This window comes from Dreissena polymorpha, chromosome 4 (assembly GCF_020536995.1).
Source record: "Dreissena polymorpha isolate Duluth1 chromosome 4, UMN_Dpol_1.0, whole genome shotgun sequence".
NCBI lineage: Eukaryota > Metazoa > Mollusca > Bivalvia > Myida > Dreissenidae > Dreissena > Dreissena polymorpha.
In genome coordinates, this window is record NC_068358.1 from 27,018,912 (window position 1) to 27,040,424 (window position 21,513).

The 21,513-nt window shown below is 31.9% G+C and overlaps 1 protein-coding gene across 1 annotated transcript; it reads right to left on the minus strand.

The window, feature by feature from the left end:
* Positions 1-631: 631 nt before the first annotated feature.
* LOC127878305 (orexin receptor type 2-like) lies at positions 632-20,939 on the minus strand. The gene is made up of 7 exons (XM_052424826.1): positions 20,547-20,939; positions 6,062-6,253; positions 4,924-5,110; positions 4,178-4,301; positions 2,091-2,215; positions 1,475-1,564; positions 632-636 (listed from the first exon to the last, which is right to left on the minus strand). The coding sequence occupies exons 1-7, from the start codon at positions 20,937-20,939 to the stop codon at positions 632-634; spliced, it is 1,116 nt and encodes a 371-aa protein (XP_052280786.1).
* Between the last annotated feature and the right edge of the window lie 574 nt (positions 20,940-21,513).

The following is a 21,513-nucleotide window of genomic DNA, read 5'->3' on the forward strand; positions in this document are numbered from 1 at the left end:
TAATATTTTTTTGGTGTGACAAAAACGTATTCATAAATATAAACCACAGCAACTGCTCATTTTAATATATTTGAAACAAATACAAAATGCAAAACAAATACCTGCTAATACTTAGAACAAAGTAATGGGCTTACAGAAAATTGTCCATAAGTTCTAAATTAAATCCTGTTTTTAAAAAGAAACAATATCTTTGTGATAAGGATTTGGAAAAAATATCCTTAATCTGTCTAACTAAAAGCACAATAATCACCGCAAATCAATAGAACTAAACGCACCAATGTTTAACTTTGATATGCCCCTCCGCCACAAAATACCAGCGACCGGAAGTCTCAGTTGTATTATGTGGATGAGGACTTCATCTCTGAGACTTTTGATTCGTGTACAAAGGTCATCGGATATGCATTGGATCGACCGGTCGAATATGTGCTAAAATGGAGATATTTGATAAACAAGAAGTAATTTACAATATTAACTAACGTAATTCAAATTAAGTTGTTCATGTCTGTCATCTAAAAGTAAAAAAAATACAATATAATATTATCGCAAACACATTTTTACTTTTGTTAGTGTTTGAACAATTAATTAATATTCGATATAACAGCATGTGCGTTTTATTGAAAGACAAAAGTACTCAATCTACAAACAAAAATAGAAAAGCTAAATAATAATAAAAAATAACTTGTTTTGTATCTCATGAAGCATTTTATACAATTAATAGGTCTGTTCAATAGTCATTTAGATTTTGTGCATTTAAATTGCACACATATTATACACATATTATTATTTGTATATTGTTCGCAGGACGTTCAAATCATGATTATATATTCACTGTTATGCGAGAATAAATTGTAACAACCTAATTAATATTTATATATTTATATAATAAAATTAAATTCTTAATATCTACATTTTGTATCGTCTACTTCTAGAATCTTAACTAGGATATGATCATAATCCAACAAACAAATGCAACTGAGCAAGGTTTTTATTTTCAGGTAGTCATATTCGTGTTTCAAGACAAATGCTATAATAATAGTTACCATAATATGTTTACCTTTTAACTATGGTCATAGGCATATGGGTGGGTCTCCTTCTGACTGAAAAAGAGACGCTGAATTAAGCTTTTACGTCGTTCATTTATACATGTATATCCATTAAAAGGTGTTGTGAGTTTTAATGCAATAGCTAAACTAATATCTCGGAAAACCATTACTATATTATACTGAAGTAGCGAAGAATAAAACAAAAACAAAGGCCGTTAAACGTTATATCGCAATATTATTGCATTATCTCTTTTGTCTGATCCCATAAGTTCACAATTTGGAAGTGCAAGCAAATCGGCTATTTAAGGACTATGTATTAATTGTTAAAGTTACACAATATACAGTTACCGTTTTTATATAATACAAATATAAAAAGACATTTTTCATTAAACTTACTACTTACAAAATGCAATTCAAATATGTATACGTACGTGGTCTCTTACGACGCAAAAAGAAACAACAGAAACGGAGATGGACGTAACAACCAAAACACGCTGTCTTGAACTGCTTTCGAAATTTCACTGAAAATAACAAACACACTCACTTCTTCAGAATAAAAAAACGAGTGTATGGACATAGTTTCAATTTCAGCAAAGAGCAATTGAGTATTCATCAAGAAGTTCTCGAAAACAATATTGTCTTTTTTTTAGTAATGTAATTATTTTCAAAGACTAACTGACACCGTCGCATTATTTATTTAAACCTTCAAATAATCGTCAAAATAGGACCTATGAAAGGACCATACGTTCTTACAGTAAATATGCACACATGTTCTACTATTTTTGTTTTGTAAAGTAAATTGGTCAATTATATTTGAATAACAATAAAATAATATAACATATTTCTGAACGGTTAATTAAAGTAATTCTTTGAAATGTTCGGGTTTGTTTTGAACATTCTTTAATGTCATGTTCGTTCAAAGGGGCATAGCCTATTTTTTATCCTAAGAATAACGAAACAATATTTTGTGGAAAAAAGTCATTGACAAAGCGGAGAAAACTTGAAATAAATCAAATACAGATATGGTTTTATACAATAAGCACATACCACTCATGAAGTTGTAGATGACAGGATTTATTGCGCTGTTAAAATAGTTGAGGAATCTAGCGGTCCAGAAAACGCAAACGATGGCCGCCCGATTGGCTTTAAGTGGATCCAGAGCACTTGTGTATCTAGGAAGTTAAATACAAAATGTACAATGAGAATGGGCTCAAACAGTTTTTTTGCCATCAGAAAAAATAAGTGTAATCGTCAGACAGCAAAAAGAATCGACTGTGGAAACATATGGAAGGTAATAATAAATTATTTTCAAATTGAATTACATCAGACGCAATCATCAGTGTAAGCAAAACAAAAAGTAAATAACATTGTCTGCATAAAACTATTAGACTTTTCTACGATAACATTACTTAATTAAATCAAAGTACTGACAGTACTGGTGTGACGATGCTTTTGAAGAGGCTTGATATAAAAGCATCTATTTAAGTTTATCTACATCACCACAATTGTGTATGTGGGTACGAAAATTTTTGGTAGGAAAAAAATGGGTACGAAAATTTTGGGTACAAAAATTATGCCAAAAAAATTGGGTACGAAAAAAGATTTGGTTACGAAAAAAAATTTGGGTACGAAACAAAATTGGGTACGAAAACAAATTTAGGTAGGAGCAAATCTTTGGGTACGAAAAAAATATTGGGTACGAAAAAAAATGGGTACGAAAAATGTAGGGTACGAAAATTAATGGGGGTACGGGGAAGTAGTACCCGTGGGGAACCTGATCAATTCAGCGAAACTGGGTGGCGGGTTACATTCTCGATCAAATATAACAAGAAATATTTTTAAAAAGATATTCGACGTGTATTTTCTGTACGACTTATCTTAAAAAAACTTTCTGTTACAGATAAACGTTTGTGGGTTATAACATTACGTTTCAGAAGATATATTCAAAACTTGACATGCTCTTTAATTACACCATGCTCTTTAATTTCACATGTATATCATACCAAACATTATATTTCGTTCCTTTCCTAAGTTAATGATGCTATGTGTACGGACGTGATTTGAAATGCCCATGTGCATGAACATATAATTTTTCTCTTTTGATTATATTTTTTTTCTAATTCAATAAGCTTAGGCGTGTTTATTCGTTAAGTACCGCAATAATTTCATGATGATTTCCGAAAGTAGGTATGAGCACATAGTCGTAAGCGCACTTGAATACGTGAGTTCGCCCATGAACACATGGTAAGGTTAACTTAATCTCTGCGATGTGACCTAATATGTGTTTAAAACAGCAAACAATATCCAATAAACGAATGAATTATCAAACATAGTATGTGCACTTATGCGGCTCTGTAATTTCTGTTTGAAAAGTTTATTAAATATGCAAAATGAGAAAGCACGCATAAGAGCGAGTTTCACATATGTCATGTGTGTGAATCAGAGTTTATTTACAGGTCCTACCGGCCTCTTCACGAGGTTTTTGAGGTCCGACCTGGGAGAGACATATGTCATTCGGCTATTATGCTGTTAATATACCATAGTCGCTATAACGTTTACAAATGGCAGGTTCGAAATAATTCGTTTTCTTTACATGCATGATCGCGTTGAAAGTTAATTATAAACGTTTTAATTCGCAATTTATTTACTGAATCACGACAAATGTCAAATACAATACAAAAAATGCATAGTTGTTACATTGATCTATAAACATATAATGGATTGAATATAACTGATCTAAAATTAAAGTTTTCTAACTATTATTAAATCTTTTTCCCAGAATATGCTGTCCTATTTATAGCTGAGCTTCCTATAACTTTATCAATGATAATCAGCGAGGTATGCCGATCAGAAAAATCGAGCTATCTCAATCGGACTGGCTCGGTCTTTTACATAGGTCGCCATTGTGAAGAATTTTTTCATGGTATGATAACTTAGACGATCTGCTTCGCAGCATCGTCAAAAAGAACTCGGTCAATAGAGAAATGTGCGCACATTTTTACGCATTTTATTCAACTTACCTTTCTAATTTTATTTGCAATCGCTTACTTCTCATAATTATTAATCATAATTCCCATTCGGTGATTGATACGCACGCTCACTAAATTTATCATATTTTCTTTATCAACAATTACCTGGCGATATTGAGGACATAAATTGGCAGATAGCACAGTGCAAATGTAATGACAACCACTATTAACATTTTAGCAGTCCGTCGTCGCATCTTCAACTGTTCAAAGGCAGACTCGTTGTGGAGATCTTAAAATACACACCTTTGTCATAAAATCGCTGAATAACACATAAGCCATGCACTGTGAAAAGGGGGATTGATGCATGTTTGAAAAGTGTCATCCCAAATTAGCCTGTGCAGTACACACAGGCTAATCATGAACGACACTTTCCGCTTTTATTGACATTTTCGTTTCAAGAGAGACTTCTCTTGAAGAAAATCAAATTTATGCGGAGATTGTCGTCCCTGATAAGCCTGTGCGGACTGCACAGGCTCATCTGGGAAGACACTTTACGCAAATGTAGTAAACTCCTTTTTCACAGAGCACGTCCCAAATACATGAATAAATTTCTAACAACATTTTCATCGATATTGATGCAATTTAAAAAGCCTTTCTAATGTTGTTATTGCAAGGTGATTCAATTTACAGAAGAAAACTTTACAAAAAAATCGACGTTTTGAAAAAGTAATGGTTTCAGGATGAAAATCACGCACGCGTTTACTAACAATAGAAGAACAGCTAATCGAAGTACCAAAATAATGACAATAGATGATTCCTGTTAACAGTTATTATACTAAGACATGTTGGAAATTACCAAGCAACATACTACAACAAACTTCTAGTAATAATGTTGAACATATAAAACTAACTTTCTGCCACCGTGTTTGTCTGCGAGGTTGATGACCAAAGGCAAATGGCAATCATGACGTACGTAAAGGACATGACCAACAATGGGGCCAAGTAGAAAGCCGCAGTAAGGAACAAATTGAACTGCATTTCCATCTTCGGGTCTCTAGGGGCACACACTGTTAGCCAGGGGCGAAGACTTTCCGGAATCTGTTTATGATGAACATTTATCAGATACAGCAAACACACAGTCACATAAAACAACATGTTGAAAGTGGTGCTGACATTTCTGTACTAGCTATTATCTGTCAATAATAAACATTTAATGATTAAAACTAAGTTCATCGCCGTGTGATGATTCATGCAAATCTTTTTAATCTTTTCGATGGCTTTTATCAAATAAAATGTGTCAATTGCTTTGTAACTCGATAACACAGTTGCCAGTTTTTGTGTCTGTAATTAAACTTTTTTATTTTATTTGTTTACCTGTATGCATGTTGAAACTTTTCAAAGTGTACTATAAGTCAAGACTGCGTTTGAAAAAGGAAGGACTATAGGCTTGTTAACCAGACAGAGTGAAAACTTTATGAACAGGGATCTGGTGAAAGGTTGCTATTTGAAGACGACATATTCGGACATTTCGGATTGAAGTCAAAGCTTATGTTTGTCATAGATCTATTTTTTCTCAAAATTAACTTTTTCGTTAATTTTTATGTCGGATTTTAAAAACCTGTATACTGTTTCTAAAATATGGTTATGCTATATTTTGTAACTGTATAAACATCTGTGTTGTAATTAATGAATTAAGTATTTTTTTCGGTACACAAGGTATTAATGGATTTTTCATTTTGAACAAAAAAGTAGATGGTATATTTTGTAAGGACTTCCAATGTTTTCTGGATCGGACTTAAAGTTGATAAGCAGAAATTAAGTACGACATACGATAAGAAGGTTTATTTCTCTATTGTTGGTGCTTCATAAGTTAAACTATCTGTATATTTGATAATCTCGAACATAAGATTGATTTATTGTTGCCCGTTAGCCTAAAAGCATAATGAGATATATCGATTGTTTCAAATGAATGGAATAGTACTTTTAAGTCTTTGTACAGTGTACATGTAGTCTTCAACAGTATCTCGCCTCAGCAATAATGCGCTTTACCTGTTCGTCGTGTACAAGAACCATGTTGTAGAAGTCCACAGATGGGACGATAAGAGCAATCACCCAGATCACGGCAATTATGGGTCTCGTTTTGAAGTAGGCGCCGTGATGCCGTAACGGGTGACATATCGCCAGGTAACGTTCTACGGATATCGACGTAAGCGTGAGGACTGAGACAAACACCGAAACCCTCTGAAAACAACAACAATTAAATATATTGATCGTTCATAAATCACGCTACTGTATAGTTCCCAATAATTGAATGGAACACATGGCAGAAATTTGTCACACTCTAACATGATCTTGCCTATATCGTAGTATTCCTTTTGCCTTACCTTTACCATTTTTTTCCCTACTGAAACTCCTTAAGTAATTTTCTATCGCCCTTCTCTTTTTCATTGATTATATCTCATCTTAGTATCATCTCTAAAAATTGACTTCAACTTTTTTGCAGAAATTGTATATAATATGAACATACTTTAATAAAAATAATTGATATGTTGATGTTGTTAGTGTATAACCTTGTTTTTCATATGTATACGAGATATATGTTTAAATTGAATAAAAAAAAATAATTGAATGGAATATTAACTGTTTTATTATCATGACAAAGTAAATCCTATTATCAGAATTTAGCATACACGCTTATCTGTATTGGTAAGCCCATTGGTAATTTGCTTCAAATTAAATACTAACGCATTTAAGCAAACTAATAAATATATGTATTGGCTGTTTTGTGGATTATATTGTATTGAAATAGATTAAAATTCAGCCGCTTTGACCATTTCAATGCGACGACATTTAGGTCTCGATCAGCCAACCTATTCTCTAATTTAATTCTAGGAATACAGAATGTTCATACAACTGTTATGTTCAAATTTGCTTTATTATTTAAAAACTTTCTTGATATGTAACACTTAAAGGATATCATTATTTGAAGAAACGGTGTGCTGATGACATAAGCGACATTTATAGAATGCATTTATTCAAAGTTCCTAAGCAAGATTGTGTGGATATATATGTATATTCTATATAGCATTGGTTGATGAATGCAGGTACAGTGTTAACTTATTTGGTATGCATGCATCGTTCGTGAGTGCATATTCACTTGGAAACTTTAAAAACCGTCTATCGAATGAGTATGGTATTCATATCATAACAGTGCGCGCAACACATGGTTTTGATATAACGATGATTTAGCCAAATGGTTCGTAATCAAATGATGCATAGAGAAGTTATTGACCGCATATGAACATGCACCTTCACTATATACATGTTAAATACAAATGTATATGCAAAACTCAAGGTGTCCATTGAAAAATCGACTTTGAAGCAAGCTAAAAAGTTCTTGCACGCGGCTCGTGGCTTGATATAATAACCATGTGTGCCATTTATTCGATCTCTAAATGCAGTACAAAGCTTTAAGCCGGATACGATAATGTAGTTTCATTATAAATATAACGAATAAGCAAACATTGACATAGACTTTGACGCGTAAAACTTGGCTTTCGCTTTCGACACGTCGTTATGATAAGATGATAGGTTTTGCCGATTTATTTCAAACACACGCAATACGTCCCACACAAACATACACACTTACAGATACACAAATAAACACACACGTACATAAACACGATATGAGTGACACTTTTAGCCTTAAATAGACATACATATTTTTGATAAAACTACTACTGCTATTTTGCAATCGATTAGGTTCGCGCAATATACTAGCTCATCGTATCATCTCATTAAAAAAGCATTGCTGATGGGTACATTGTATGCAAATACATTTACTTATATACTTAATGATCAATTAATTCAAGTCAAATGTGTTCATTTAGAACAATTTATTTATCGATGTTCCTTAACATGTTACCAATAAAATGAACACGACAGTACACACATTTCTGTAAGAAAGAATATGACATATTGTCTTGTTTTTCTTGACAAAAAGATTTTCTGTCAGCCACAACGCTTGCGTGCTATGGAAACAGAAATATCGTCAATCTTGATCCTGCGACAACTCAAAAAGTATGTTATCTTAGGTTGATGACACACTGTATGTCATATTGAGGGCGATATAGTGAAGATGTACAATAGTTTAGCTTTTTACAAGCTATCATTACAGTAAAAATTTAAAACTTAAATTACTTAAAGGGGCCTTTTCACAGATTTTGGCATTTTTTTAAGTTTGTCATTAAATGCTTTATATTGATAAATGTAAACATTGGATATAGAAAGCTCCAGTAAAAAATCAAGAATACAATTTAAAAAAAAGGAACCCTCAGCAGGGATCGAACCACTGACCCCTGGAGTTAAGGAGTAAAAAGTCTCTTTCTTAGACCACTCGGCCATCCTTCCGGATACAATGACGGAAGTTTTTTTATACTTTATATAAGCAATCCTCGTAGTTTCACAAAATACAACGACAACAGAACTCTTCAAATTATAAATTCGTTTCTCTTTGCAACGCTTTATAATTTTCAGGTTTTTAAATCGTCAAAAGAGGCATATAACGGCTATTTTAGAGCATGGTAAATGTTCAGTATTACTGTTTCCTCACAAATATCACAACTAAAACGAAAATTTGCGAATCTGAAACAACTTTTTTTCAATTTTGTCAATTTCCTCAAACGTGAAAAGGCCCCTTTAAGATGACTTAAGAAGTTTAATAACATTTACGGAGATTATTATCTTAATTCGACTTCGTTAACAAATTAGAGAGCTGTTTTGTTTACATAAAAATTTTGAGTCAAGTTTCCAGAAGTTCTAGTTTTCTTTCGAATAAAGACTGATGATACATTTTTAAAAAAGGCTCGATAATAGATAGTAAAGGAGGACTCAATGAATGTAAAGCAGTAGAGCACGAAAATTCAGTTACTAAGAATACTTTTGTATTAGCACCATTGACAGAAAACCAATTGGTCATGCCAATTGAATCCCCAAGCGGAGTCCAAACAAATGATACAAAGACAAATATTAAATTAAGAAAGAACAAATAATAAACGAGTCTTTCCTTTCTAAAATAACGTTAGAGGAAGGTTGTTAAGTACAGCGGAATGTTATTTTCACCTAAAAATAGCGTTTTCTTCCTAGGAGGCAGAAAAAGTGTTAGCTCAGACACTTTTACCGTGTTGAAGTATCTTTAATTGTGTGAAACCTGTGGCTTGATTTGCAATTAAGAGTAATACAGAGGCAACGCACCTAAAAGTGTCAAAACAAAAGTTAATGAGTTAAAGGAAACAAAAATACATACGCGTTTTAACAACAATCGCTTATATATTTACCAAAGAAAACACGACCAATGTTTTTCTTTATTATTGAAATAAAGAACAAATACACAAACCTAGTAATCGAAGTTCACCTTTTAATAAATATAAGAGATACGAAATTATCGTATATGAAAGTTCGCTTATGATTTGATGCACTTATATGTGTACTATACAACGAAGTGCTACATAACTAGCGATTCGGTTCGATGCATCGAAAAACCGGTTCAACGCCGCCGATTCGATTTAGATACCAATACGGCCAATTTTGATTCGATTCACTGAAATCCCGATTGATCCGCGTTTTAAACCTTACTTTCCTAATCCGTCGTCTTAACGTTCTTGTCATTTGTAATACGTCTTGTGATTGGTCAATAGCCAATATGGCATCCAATGAATGAATGAATAACATGCTGGGGTGGTATTCCAGAAACATCTTAAGTCATTTCTTAAATAATTTCAATAAAGTTCAAAATTATTGTTCAATGTTTTTTATTTCTTTACTCAGTAAGGAAACACATTTTTTTTTGGTATTCCTAAAATAACATTGGCACAATGATGTTATTTAAATGTATATCTTGATGCCAATCTTTTGCAATATGAAATGAAACACTTAAGAAATTTCCCAATTTAAGGATAAGAATAAAATTTAACTTAAGATGCTTTTGGAATACGACCCCAGAGCATTACATCAGCCGGTAAAATGGCTTCTTCAACCACTCCGAAAGACGCACCGTTAAAATTAAAATCAAAAGTATGGCACATTTTGGGTTTCGCGAAGGTTCTGATGCAAAGGCAACTTGCAAAACGTGTTTTATTGACGTAAGTTACCCATATGGTTTGTTAACTAAACTGTGTGCATTCTGTTAAGAAGTAAACTGGAAGTTGTTTACATATAGTTACCTGTTTTTTGTTGTTGTTTTTTCTGTTTAACACATGTGATACATTGTGCATTTTATGTTATCAAAGAATAACTCAACAGGAAGTTTTGTTCAATACATGTGTTACTTACAAAACAATGTTGCGTTTTTAAATTTTATTTAAAAAATGAAACACTTTAAATGTACAACATAATAAGTTAACAAATATCAAACATATTAATTCATGCTCTGGACAAACCAAACATGAAATATTTTTCAAAATAAGCAGCAATAGTTTAATTTGAATCGAATCGAGAATTAATCTAATCGGACCATTTTGTATCAAAATCGAACCGAATCGAATGATGGGTGAATCGTTACAGCTCTATACATAACACGCATATTTGAATACAGTTAACTGTGGGAAAATTAAGTGGTGTTTGTGGTGATAATTACACTAACTTATTATAACAGATAGACCTCTAAAACATATTTGCAGTAGAAACTAAGTAGTAGTTACATAGATATATGTACTTTTAAAACATACAAATGGTGTATGTAAACCATGTATGTATACGTACATGATTGATAGAAAAGAGTTTTGAAAAAAACTTATAGAATAGTTTCCAAATAGCATGCTTATATGGATTTAAAGCCCCCTCCCCGCGTCTTTAGAGGGTATGATTCAAATCATACATTTAAAGTTATTTATTTATAATACGAATTATGCCTACCTTCTGTCAATACACCGAAAGCCTGTACAATCTGTTAATTGCAGTTATGGGTCAAACAAATTGATCTCACACAGGGACAACGAACACGTGCTATTGTTTCAATATAATACATGTTATGTAAGACAGACAGAAATATTCATCTGTTACATATTATGCACGCCCATGCTACGGTAAGGGTCCCTTTTGCTAACAAAGAATATTTAATTTTTTTGAAGTTGATGCAATACTGCAGTCGATAATTGTTAACAATACATTGTCAGCTTGTGACTAGCAGCCTGTTATTCGCTTACCCACGCATGAAATGTTTGTTATGTAATGAATTGCATATTTACGCATACGTCTTAATGAATGCTTATACAGTTTTTAAATCAAAACATAATGCACCGCAATTTTCCTCTGGGCCTCAACATACTATACATGTTTGTATTTGTATATAGGACATTTGCATTAGATATACGTACACTTTGTTATCAATCTAAAACACGTTGGTAAGTAGATATAAATGATACTACATCAGATCATGTGCTGCATTCTCGCAAAACATATTTTGTATTGGAAACGTGTTTGTTCTTTACGCGATCAACATATATGGTATTTTATTATTTTATTTAGACTCAGTTTCCTTCCTTCCCACATATTCATATTTATATCACACATTTTTACACAATGGCTCGTTCACATGAAAAAGTCACAATATTTAATGATAGAGAGTAAGGCTGTGCTAAACATAGTAATTTCCGGAAAGGCTCACCGCGCGCTGACATTAATTACCTGCGCTATGATAATGAACAACATTTGTTCTGAAACGCCGGCTTTTGCAAAGCACAAACATTAAACTTGTTTGTAAGCCTTTTAAAATGACTTTGTGCAATCATATCAGGGTAGGGAACAATAAGAAATAGCAATAATGCAATATTTTACAGGTTATAAAACTAATTAGTGTCCATTATTACATATCAAATAATTTGTCAATTTAAAAACACAGCCTCAGCGTATATGCGCTTTGGCAACTTTAAAAGAACACACACGCATACACACGCACACACACACACACAACCACACACACGATATATTGATTTGGAGAGTTGAATGTGGAACAGTTGTACATATTCTTTATTTCTATATAAGAAATAAGATCTCACTCAGCATTCGGCTTGCATCGTTGCATACAGCCTCCCAATACTTTTCAATTCAACAAATGTGGTGGAAGATTTGTATTCATTCCTGGTGATAATTTTATTTATCATTTTATTTTCTATCAAGGTCGTCACGATCAACATCTACTCCCTATGGTTCTGCCGCAAACACATTATCATTCTAGTAGGGAAATAAACTTAAACAGTAAAGATAAAATTGATTGGCGTATATCGTCCTGAATTGGTTCAAATCATTATTTGTTTATTGCGAGATATGTGAGTGATCTTATGTCTGATGGCGTTTGAAATATCATATTTGGTATGTTTTTATGATCAACTATATCAACTATAAGTATAGACATAAATAATTCGTTCAAGATGTGTGTTATATGCAAATCCTTAATGTCCATACCCTTTCAAAGCTTATCACGTCTAATAATAGGTATACATTGGTTTTATTGTGCATTCAGACAAAAATACAGCGCACTTACAATAAAAATAATTGAATACAACAGTAATTTCAGTCCCTTGCGAGCTTCATATATCCATATTTAATCCTGCGTTGGGAAAAAAGAATTCAGCCAGTTTTGCTCAGTAGTTTTGCATGGAATATCTGCATCCCATCGCTCGAAAAAGGAAACCTTATTTAACATAAAACAAAAAGAAATGTATGTCATATATGCAAATGAATTAGTCCATAAAAATGTGTATTTAAGAGTTTTATTTTTTTACGGTTTGTAATAGAATTTAACTAAAATGATCGAGTGCACTAGTGTTTACAATAACAACGTAAATTAATATACCAAAGAAAGTTTTTTATAATCATGTAGATATACACAAGAAATGAAAGGATTCGCTTGTGTTAAATGAGTTTGACTAAGAAGTATTTAGTTTTAAATCGAACAAACAATGCTTTTTGACGAAATCATTTTCTGTTTTGCAAAAGGTATCATTTCTAAATTTTAGATTGTTATTTTTATTAATCAAATGAAATAATTCAATTACTATGTACTCAGCAACCGATTGCATTACATATTGTTTTTCTCTTCAACATTGTCAAGGCCTATTGAAACCGTCTACCAGTGTATTAAACTTTTTTTAAACTAATATTAAATGTTTGTTAATTCATAAATACATACAGAAAAAAAAATACTTTAGTGTGTCATTACTTTACTCATTGTTTGCAGTTATAAAAGTTAAATAAGATTGTTTGATAATTTGTTATTCCTTATTCCGATATTGGTAGCATTCTACATATGGTCGGCCATAATTGTTTTTGTTTCGAATGTAATGTCTTGAAATATATAAATGGTAACCTTCGTGGAATTTTGATAGAATACGCATATTGCTGTTCTTTTAATTTAAACATACAAGAGTAATGATTAGTTGAACATTTGCAATTTTTATAATATGAAGGTATTTAACAATAACTAATAAAATCTACCGTTGATAAAAAGAACATATTTTTCATATGAACAAGAAAACAGAAAAAAAGAAGAATTTCCAATAAATTTCATCATATTATCGTCTCATACGTAGCTTGAATTGGTACTGAGGGAGCTGGAAATAAAAAAGGCATTAAATGAATCAATCCTTTACAGTCTATTTATGGGTATGAATTTTAAGACAATAAATTATGAACAGCTTGTCGATGTTTGGAAATAAAATAGCATCATCTTTCATGCACACTGACACTTTTATGTAACTATGAAATGTTGCGAATGCAAAAATCATCCACATGTTTTACTCAATCCTCAGCAAAAATACAGTTATGTACAGTTTTGTATTCAGTTTTCCCATTAAAACCATATTTTGAAAGAGCAAATATGAACCGTTGAAGGACCATTTTTGGATATGTTTTTACAAAATATACCGTAAGAAAATATTGGTTATATCAAAATAAAATTAACGAAGCAGACGTGCTTCAAATGACACATTTGAAGAGTGTTCTTTCTGGTATACAGTTTATGAAGAGTAGACAAGGTGGTCAGTTTAACTTTTTACATATTTTTCAATTATTTTAACTTATTCATAATTGTTCGACAAAAGTGGTGACGTCCATTATCTATGCATATTTTCAGACGAGTTATGTTAACCTAGAAGATGTTTGAAATAACACATATTAAGAGCATTATCACTGGAGGCTGGATGTCGGTATTACTTTTCGTAATTTTTTTTGCCCTTTAAAAGTGATAGCTAGATACCAACGCCAGGAAAATGTTTTCAACAAATACCACTTTTGTAACACTTGTATGATGATTTAGTAGGATAATAAGAATAAAGAAGTTAAATGATCGAAGCGCAAATACATTTAAAACAAATACGTTTCCATTAATTGAATCAGGATTAAAACACAAACTAGACAGGTTATGTTTAAAATAATTTTGTTTAATATTATCACGAGTTATAGTAAATCAGTAAATTAATGACGTCATGGCTTGTTTCAGACTGAAAACTGCGAAACCTAAACAAGAAACATAACGTGTTCTATCAACGTCTAATAACCGTTCCAACCCCTTATTTAAGTTCTAGATCTCACTCTACCTGTTTTTATTTAATATGTCCAGTTTCATTTTTATAGTTATTTTTCTAAATATTCGTGGCCGCTTTTATATATATATATATATATATATATATATATATATATATATATATATATATATATATATATATATATATTGCGTAAATTCAGCTTTAAAAGGCATTATTAATAAAAAGAACGACTATTTGCTCTCGGCTGGTCATATTTCTTAACGTCTTTTCATAAAGTGTCGTTTATTTGAAGACTTCAACTGAAAACGGTACAATTAGAAATAATACGTAGCGGTTGTGATTAGAAGATTTGTATCAAGTATGGTAAGAGTTCGATTTTATCAATAAGAATAACACTACTTTGAAAACATATCATGTGTGTATTTTTATTGTTAAATATATTTAATATAACATCAGACAAAGATTTCAACTCGGAGCGTATAACTATGTTGTCAGACTCAGACTTTCACCCTTTAAACCCGCCAACTCGCCAGAACGATATGGCCGATATCAACCACCATTTATAACATGATGGCGTTTTAATGAGAGCGTGTGGGGTTTGTTTGTGGTCCGCTTTACCGGACAGATGGGGTTTCATGCGGATACTCCGCCCCCCCCCCCACACACACATGCATAAGATAAAGCTTAACATTAAAACAATATCGTTCAGTAAACCACATAGATGAAAATTGCAGTTATAATCCATAATTCGTGCCATTTTTATGTGAGCCTAGTAAATTTATAAAGTACGAGTGCTAAGACACACCACGGCTCCACACATATGCAGCCTCAGGCGCGGGGGGATCAAATAAACTTCGAAATAAATAAACAAACATAAAACTGCAAACTTATCTAATTGTCTTCTGATGCAACATTCGTTATTGCACAAAACGTGTAGACGACATGTAGGCTAACGCCTATAAACTGTTTTATTAATCCGCATAAATTGTCAAAGTTGTATGGAGTAAACCTTTTCAGTTTTAAATAACTAAAATGCATATTAGAGTGATTTATTATGTAATGACGATTTGTAAATGTAGTATATAAATAATATGGTATGTTTACACCGTGTTTTATAGTTTACATGAGCATTTATTAAAGGGGCCTTTTCACAGATTTTGGCATTTTTTGAAGTTTGTCATTAAATGCTTTAAATCGATAAATATGAACATTGGATGTAAAAAGTCTACGACTTAGACCACTCGACCATCCTTCCGAATACAACTCTAGATGTATTTTATACCTTATATAAGCAATCCTCGTAGTTTCCCAAAATATAACGACAACAACAGAACTCTTCAAATTATTAATTCGTTTCGCGTTGCAACGCTTTATAATTTTCGGGATTTTAAATCGTCAAAAGATGCATATAATGGCTATTTTATATCATGGTAAATGTTCAGTATTACTTTTTCCTCACGAATATCATAACTAAAACGAAAATTTGGGAATCTGAAACAACTTTTTTCAATTTTGTCAATTTACCCAAACGTGAAAAGGCCCCTTTATGTATCTCATACATAATATGTGCGACAGAAAATAGCAAATATTATTTTTATTGGACCGAATTCATTAATTATGTCGGTGGTGGTTTCAGTGGAAACCATCTCTAAGATTTGCAACTTTGTATAATGTATTTCCGATCTGCTGCTTTTTTACAGAATTATATTGTGACACCGTTCTAAATTCGTTCTTCCTATTTGCTCAATCAGATTCCAATTCAAACACATTTCGGCAACGTTTAACTTAAACAATTTTCTGAAATACTGCTTATAGAAGAACGGAGATTTTAGATAACTTGTATATGCACCATTAAGTAATGGCTACGAGAGGGTCATTTACCTTAACTTGTATATGTCCTATTTATTAAACTTTAAGGCTAATAGGTCATTTAATTTGTCATTTGTTAATGGTTATTCAGAGCGCAAAACACTTCAAAGCTCTTAATAACATGACTTGAACACGCAAATTAAAATCACAGTTAATTGGAAATGTTGCTTCTAGTTAAGCCGTTAGTAAGAGCAACCCTGAGTACTTAAAATAGAAGAAGCAAAATCCCACCTAATAGGAAACGTTAGGTCTAATGGAGGTTTGGGTAAGAGCAACACCGAGTACTTAAAAGAGATGAAGCAAAATCCCAACTTATGGGAGACGTCAAATTAAGTTTTCAATAAGAAAATAAAACTGGGCTCTTTAAACAGAAGAAAAGTTAAAACTTCAGGAATAATACACCTACAGTCGCTTTTATAACATGTGCACATGTATTAATGTGGTTAAGCCTGAATTCAAATTTAAATGTAATCAGATCAGAGTTTGAACTGTTATTGATTATTTTTACGATTTAATACAAACACAAATGAATCAAAATTCATGCAAAAGTGCTTGCCATATAATTACATATACAATCTAAATACTATCAAGCAATTTTTCACATAGAAGATGAATTATTATTTTGCGACTAATAATCATAAACCTGAAGCATCGCTCTTTAATTCTTGTGTTGATATCCACTCAATCTGAATTTATGTCTGCACTGTGGATCTAAACAAGACGTAATGTTGAAAATTACATTTTGGTACAAACGTATTACAGTTTGTTAAGTTGTCTTACATTCGAGTAATAAATTCCTTATGTCTAAATTGTGTTTCTGAAATGAGACTACAGAAACATATAATACAAAAACTTTATTAATATAGTTGATGGTTTATTATATAACGTAAGGGCTAAATCTGTGTTTGTGCCCACCTTATACTGGACAAGAAATAATAATGACTTTTAAATGTGGTAATAAATTGGCCAATTAACATATGACCAATTTATGATATTTATGATAGTATCACTGTTAGACCTATTTAAATAAAATAATTGAAACATAAGTCATTCGTGATCAATTTGTTTAACATCGAAAAATGGTTTGATTGTTGGTGTATCAGTAGTGTTGCTTTACAAAAATGTATCTTAGTCAATTCAACAGCATAACGTTTCATACGATGTAACCTTTTACAAAATAAAAAAAGATTTGTCAAGAACCATAATTTTCTCGCTTATGAACATATACTGTTTGGCACAAGAAAGAAGCAAAATATTGTTCAATCACTTAAATAATAACCATCTTCATCTAAAATTGCGTTTTAAACACGATTACTTACGAGATGGGTTCTTCTCGTATATTAAGTTTGCCGACGCATCGACTCGCCAACAGGCATCGATGCAGACATTTGAAATAATATTTCGACAAGCGTAATTTTATATGACAAATGATGTTAATGCTGCTGCATGAAGTTTTTAACTAATTATGAATCGGAGCTCGAGGCTGACAAATTATGTAACATGCTGTTACATGAAGTTTTTACACTTAATATGAATCGGAACTCGAGACATTCTGTGAACCCTTATAGAGTACATTCAGAGGCATAATGCATGCAGAAAGCCAGGAATAAATTATATTTGTGTTTAATGTATAATAATTGATCGGTGTTATAATTATTTTTAGTGTTACATCCGCACACTAGAAGATTTAAAAGTCCTCTTTATATAAGCATTATTATTTATATTTGTGAACCATGTAAGTTTTTTTGTTTGCAATTATGTTTTACAAACGAATGCAGGACGCTTCCAAATATTTTCAGTTAGTTAACAGTAGCTTTTTGTGTTTGTTATTATTGACGATTATTCTGAGAAATCACACTATCGATCATTTCACTTATCCCGCAATCACAATTGATTTGTTATGTCATGCTATTCTACATTCTATTCTATTGATATAAATAAAAAGAAAAAAAACGTCTTTATCTTCCGATAGTTTAAATATTATGTTATTGATGTACCTGGCAAAAATAATCCTTTTAAGTAGTTCCCTTAAACCCAGAGCTAAAATCTAAAATCTATCATCTCATCATAACTAGATGTCCAATACCCACCCATTTCATCACAAAGTGAAATGAGGAACAATGTGACCGTATAACGCGTCTAATGAGTGCGAGTTTGTTGTACAGAATTGGATGGTTCTATAGGTTTATCCTCCATATCGAAAATGAAAATTTACATAGCAAATAGATAGCGTGTTTAAAATGACAAATTTCTAGATTGTTCTTACTGGTATGCGGCATTTGAAGGATAGACTAGAATCAGTTTCACTTTTTACATAATTTTAGTTATTTTAACTGATTCAGACTTGTTTGACGAAAGTGGTGACGGCAATCATCTATGTATAGTTGCAAACGAGTTATGTTTACCAAGAAGATGTGTGTAATAACACATATTTAGAGCATACTTACATGATGATGACTGTCGGTATTCCTTTTCGCATTTGTTATTACCCTTTTAAAGTGGGTATGCAGATTTTTATATGTGTTCAATTGTAATATATTGATACAAATGTGTTAAAATAACACAAAATAAGCAAGAAAAAATATACGTTGAAGACGAATTTCATAAAATGCAGCAAAGACAAATTAGCGCCCCGAGCCGATTGTTACGAAGATATTTTGTACATGTATGTTTTCCTAAAATAACCGAAGCATTCGTCTTTTTATTAGGATCGGAGTTAGTGTTCGTGTGTCGTATAAATAGATATCGTTGCAGGCAATTAAAGTGATCAGTAAACTAATTTAAGATTCACATCGTACATGCATGGAATACATGCTGGCGAAATCGACTGTACAGACATTTTCGACTTCAGAATTAAATATCTGCCTTATTTCGCATTTTTCGACACATATGTATTAAATCGTACATACCCACTTTAAGGTGTGAGCTCGAAACCAACAAGGGAAACATGTTTTAAACAAATAACTCTTGTGTAACAATTGTATACTGATTTATGAAGAAAATTACAATAAAAACATAAATGATTGAAGTGCAAATACAATTAAAAAATGATTCTATTCATTGAACCAGGATTAAGACACATACTAAACGGGTAATGTTTATTAAAACTGTGTATGAAGTTATCACGACTTCCAGTAAACAAGTTTCATAATTACGTCATAGTTTGTTTTAGACACAATACTGGGGGGAAAACATGACACGTAGTAAAATGTCAGCAAAAACCGTAATTTTATCGGAGAGAAAAATACACATCGAAAATATTGAATAGAACTTCGCCCAAAATAATCACGCCTCATGAATATTTTTTTCCCAATAATGTTTTTAATAAATGTCATTTTGTTTGCCCTTTTCATCTCATTTTAGAAATATCTATCAAAAAATCATATAAACTTACATATAATGTTTACTAACTTGTTTTCTATGTTAAATACACGCATACTGTGAAAAATGTGTAAGCTCATTTACTTAGTCGTTCCCCGGCATGAAATGATGTTCTAACCACTACTAAATAAACCATTCCAATCACTTTTTTGAGTTCTAGTTTTTACTATAGCTGTTTTTATATATAATAAGTCTTGGTTTATTTTACAGTTATTTTTCTGATTGTTTGTGTCAGCTTTTTTCATATAAAAATAATCTTAATTCAATTCATCAGCCTTTAAAGGAATTATTATAAAAGAGAACGAATATTTGCTCTCGGCTGGTCATACTTCTTAACGTCTTTTCATGAAGTGTCGTTTATTTGAACATTTTAATTGACAAAGGTACGATTAGAAATTATACGTAGCGCTTGTACTTGGAAGCTTTGAAAAAGAATTTATTTAGAGTTTTATTTTATCTACGCGAATAGCAATACTTTGACAAAATTACTGATATAATGTGTGTATTTTTAATTATTGAATATAATTTTGCTTTTTCAAGAAACAGAATTCTTAAACCCAAACCGACCCGTTTTTTTTATCCTAGCACATCAATTCCATACTTTCATTCTAAGAAAACATACTCGCAAAAGAACAATGTAATTAAACTTGATTTTAATTTCTAATAAAACACAACTGTAATCCTATCATAACTTAACACCCATATATCTTTACAACATATAAATAATATATGTAAATAAGCACCTGAAGGTAGACAGAGACCTTGCACATGATTATTCCAAAAAACCAGGACTGCAAAAGGTCCGAGACGATGGATGATGGCAAGCAAATCAGGATCACCAGAAAATCTGCTACTGCCAAATTCACGAGAAAATAGTTGGTCACCGTTTTGAGCGATCGGCTCTTCCACACGGAATAGCACACCAACACGTTTCCCGTTGTTCCTACGAGAAATACCACAAAGAATAATGACATGAATATCCAGTGATGAACGGATGGTCGAATAAAATCCTTGATTTGATCAAGAATTTGTGAATTGCTAAGGTTTCCGAAAATATTATTGTCCGATCCATTTGTTTCCACGTTTTCGAATTGTGAGCATGTTTCATTCAGTTTGTTAACATTTACACAATCCATCGTTTTGTTTAATTCGTATTAAATATGTTATAAACTTATATTCAAAGTGTGTTATGATATATGTCTTACTAATGCTATTGGTTGAAACACTAGTGATAACAGGCCTATTTCAATAATGATGCGAATATCTCCTGTATCAAGTATCGAAGGCTGAACCATGTTAAGAACGACGCGCTGTAACAAATTCTCATGTGAACACAAGGACTGGATATGTATTGGTGATATTGGAGTACATTGCGGCTACATACTTTGTCATGCACACAATGAATGTGATTTTATTTAGGTGGGTATTTTTGCTCAGAACGGTCTCTCAGAGAATGTGTAGCATACAACTGCTGGCTTTTTTGTAGTAAATAACTCAAAACTGATAGATCATTTATCACATGCCATCGCTTTCATCCGTTGAAGCAAACTGAAGAATATATATTGTAATTGAACGAAATGTTAATCAATTAAGTATCAAGAAATGCACATTTGTGTGGAAGTTTTAAATTCATTTAAAATCAATGATTGATAACCTGATTCATTGTAAACGTCCAAGGTTCAAAAACATGATGCGTGTTTATACGTCGTT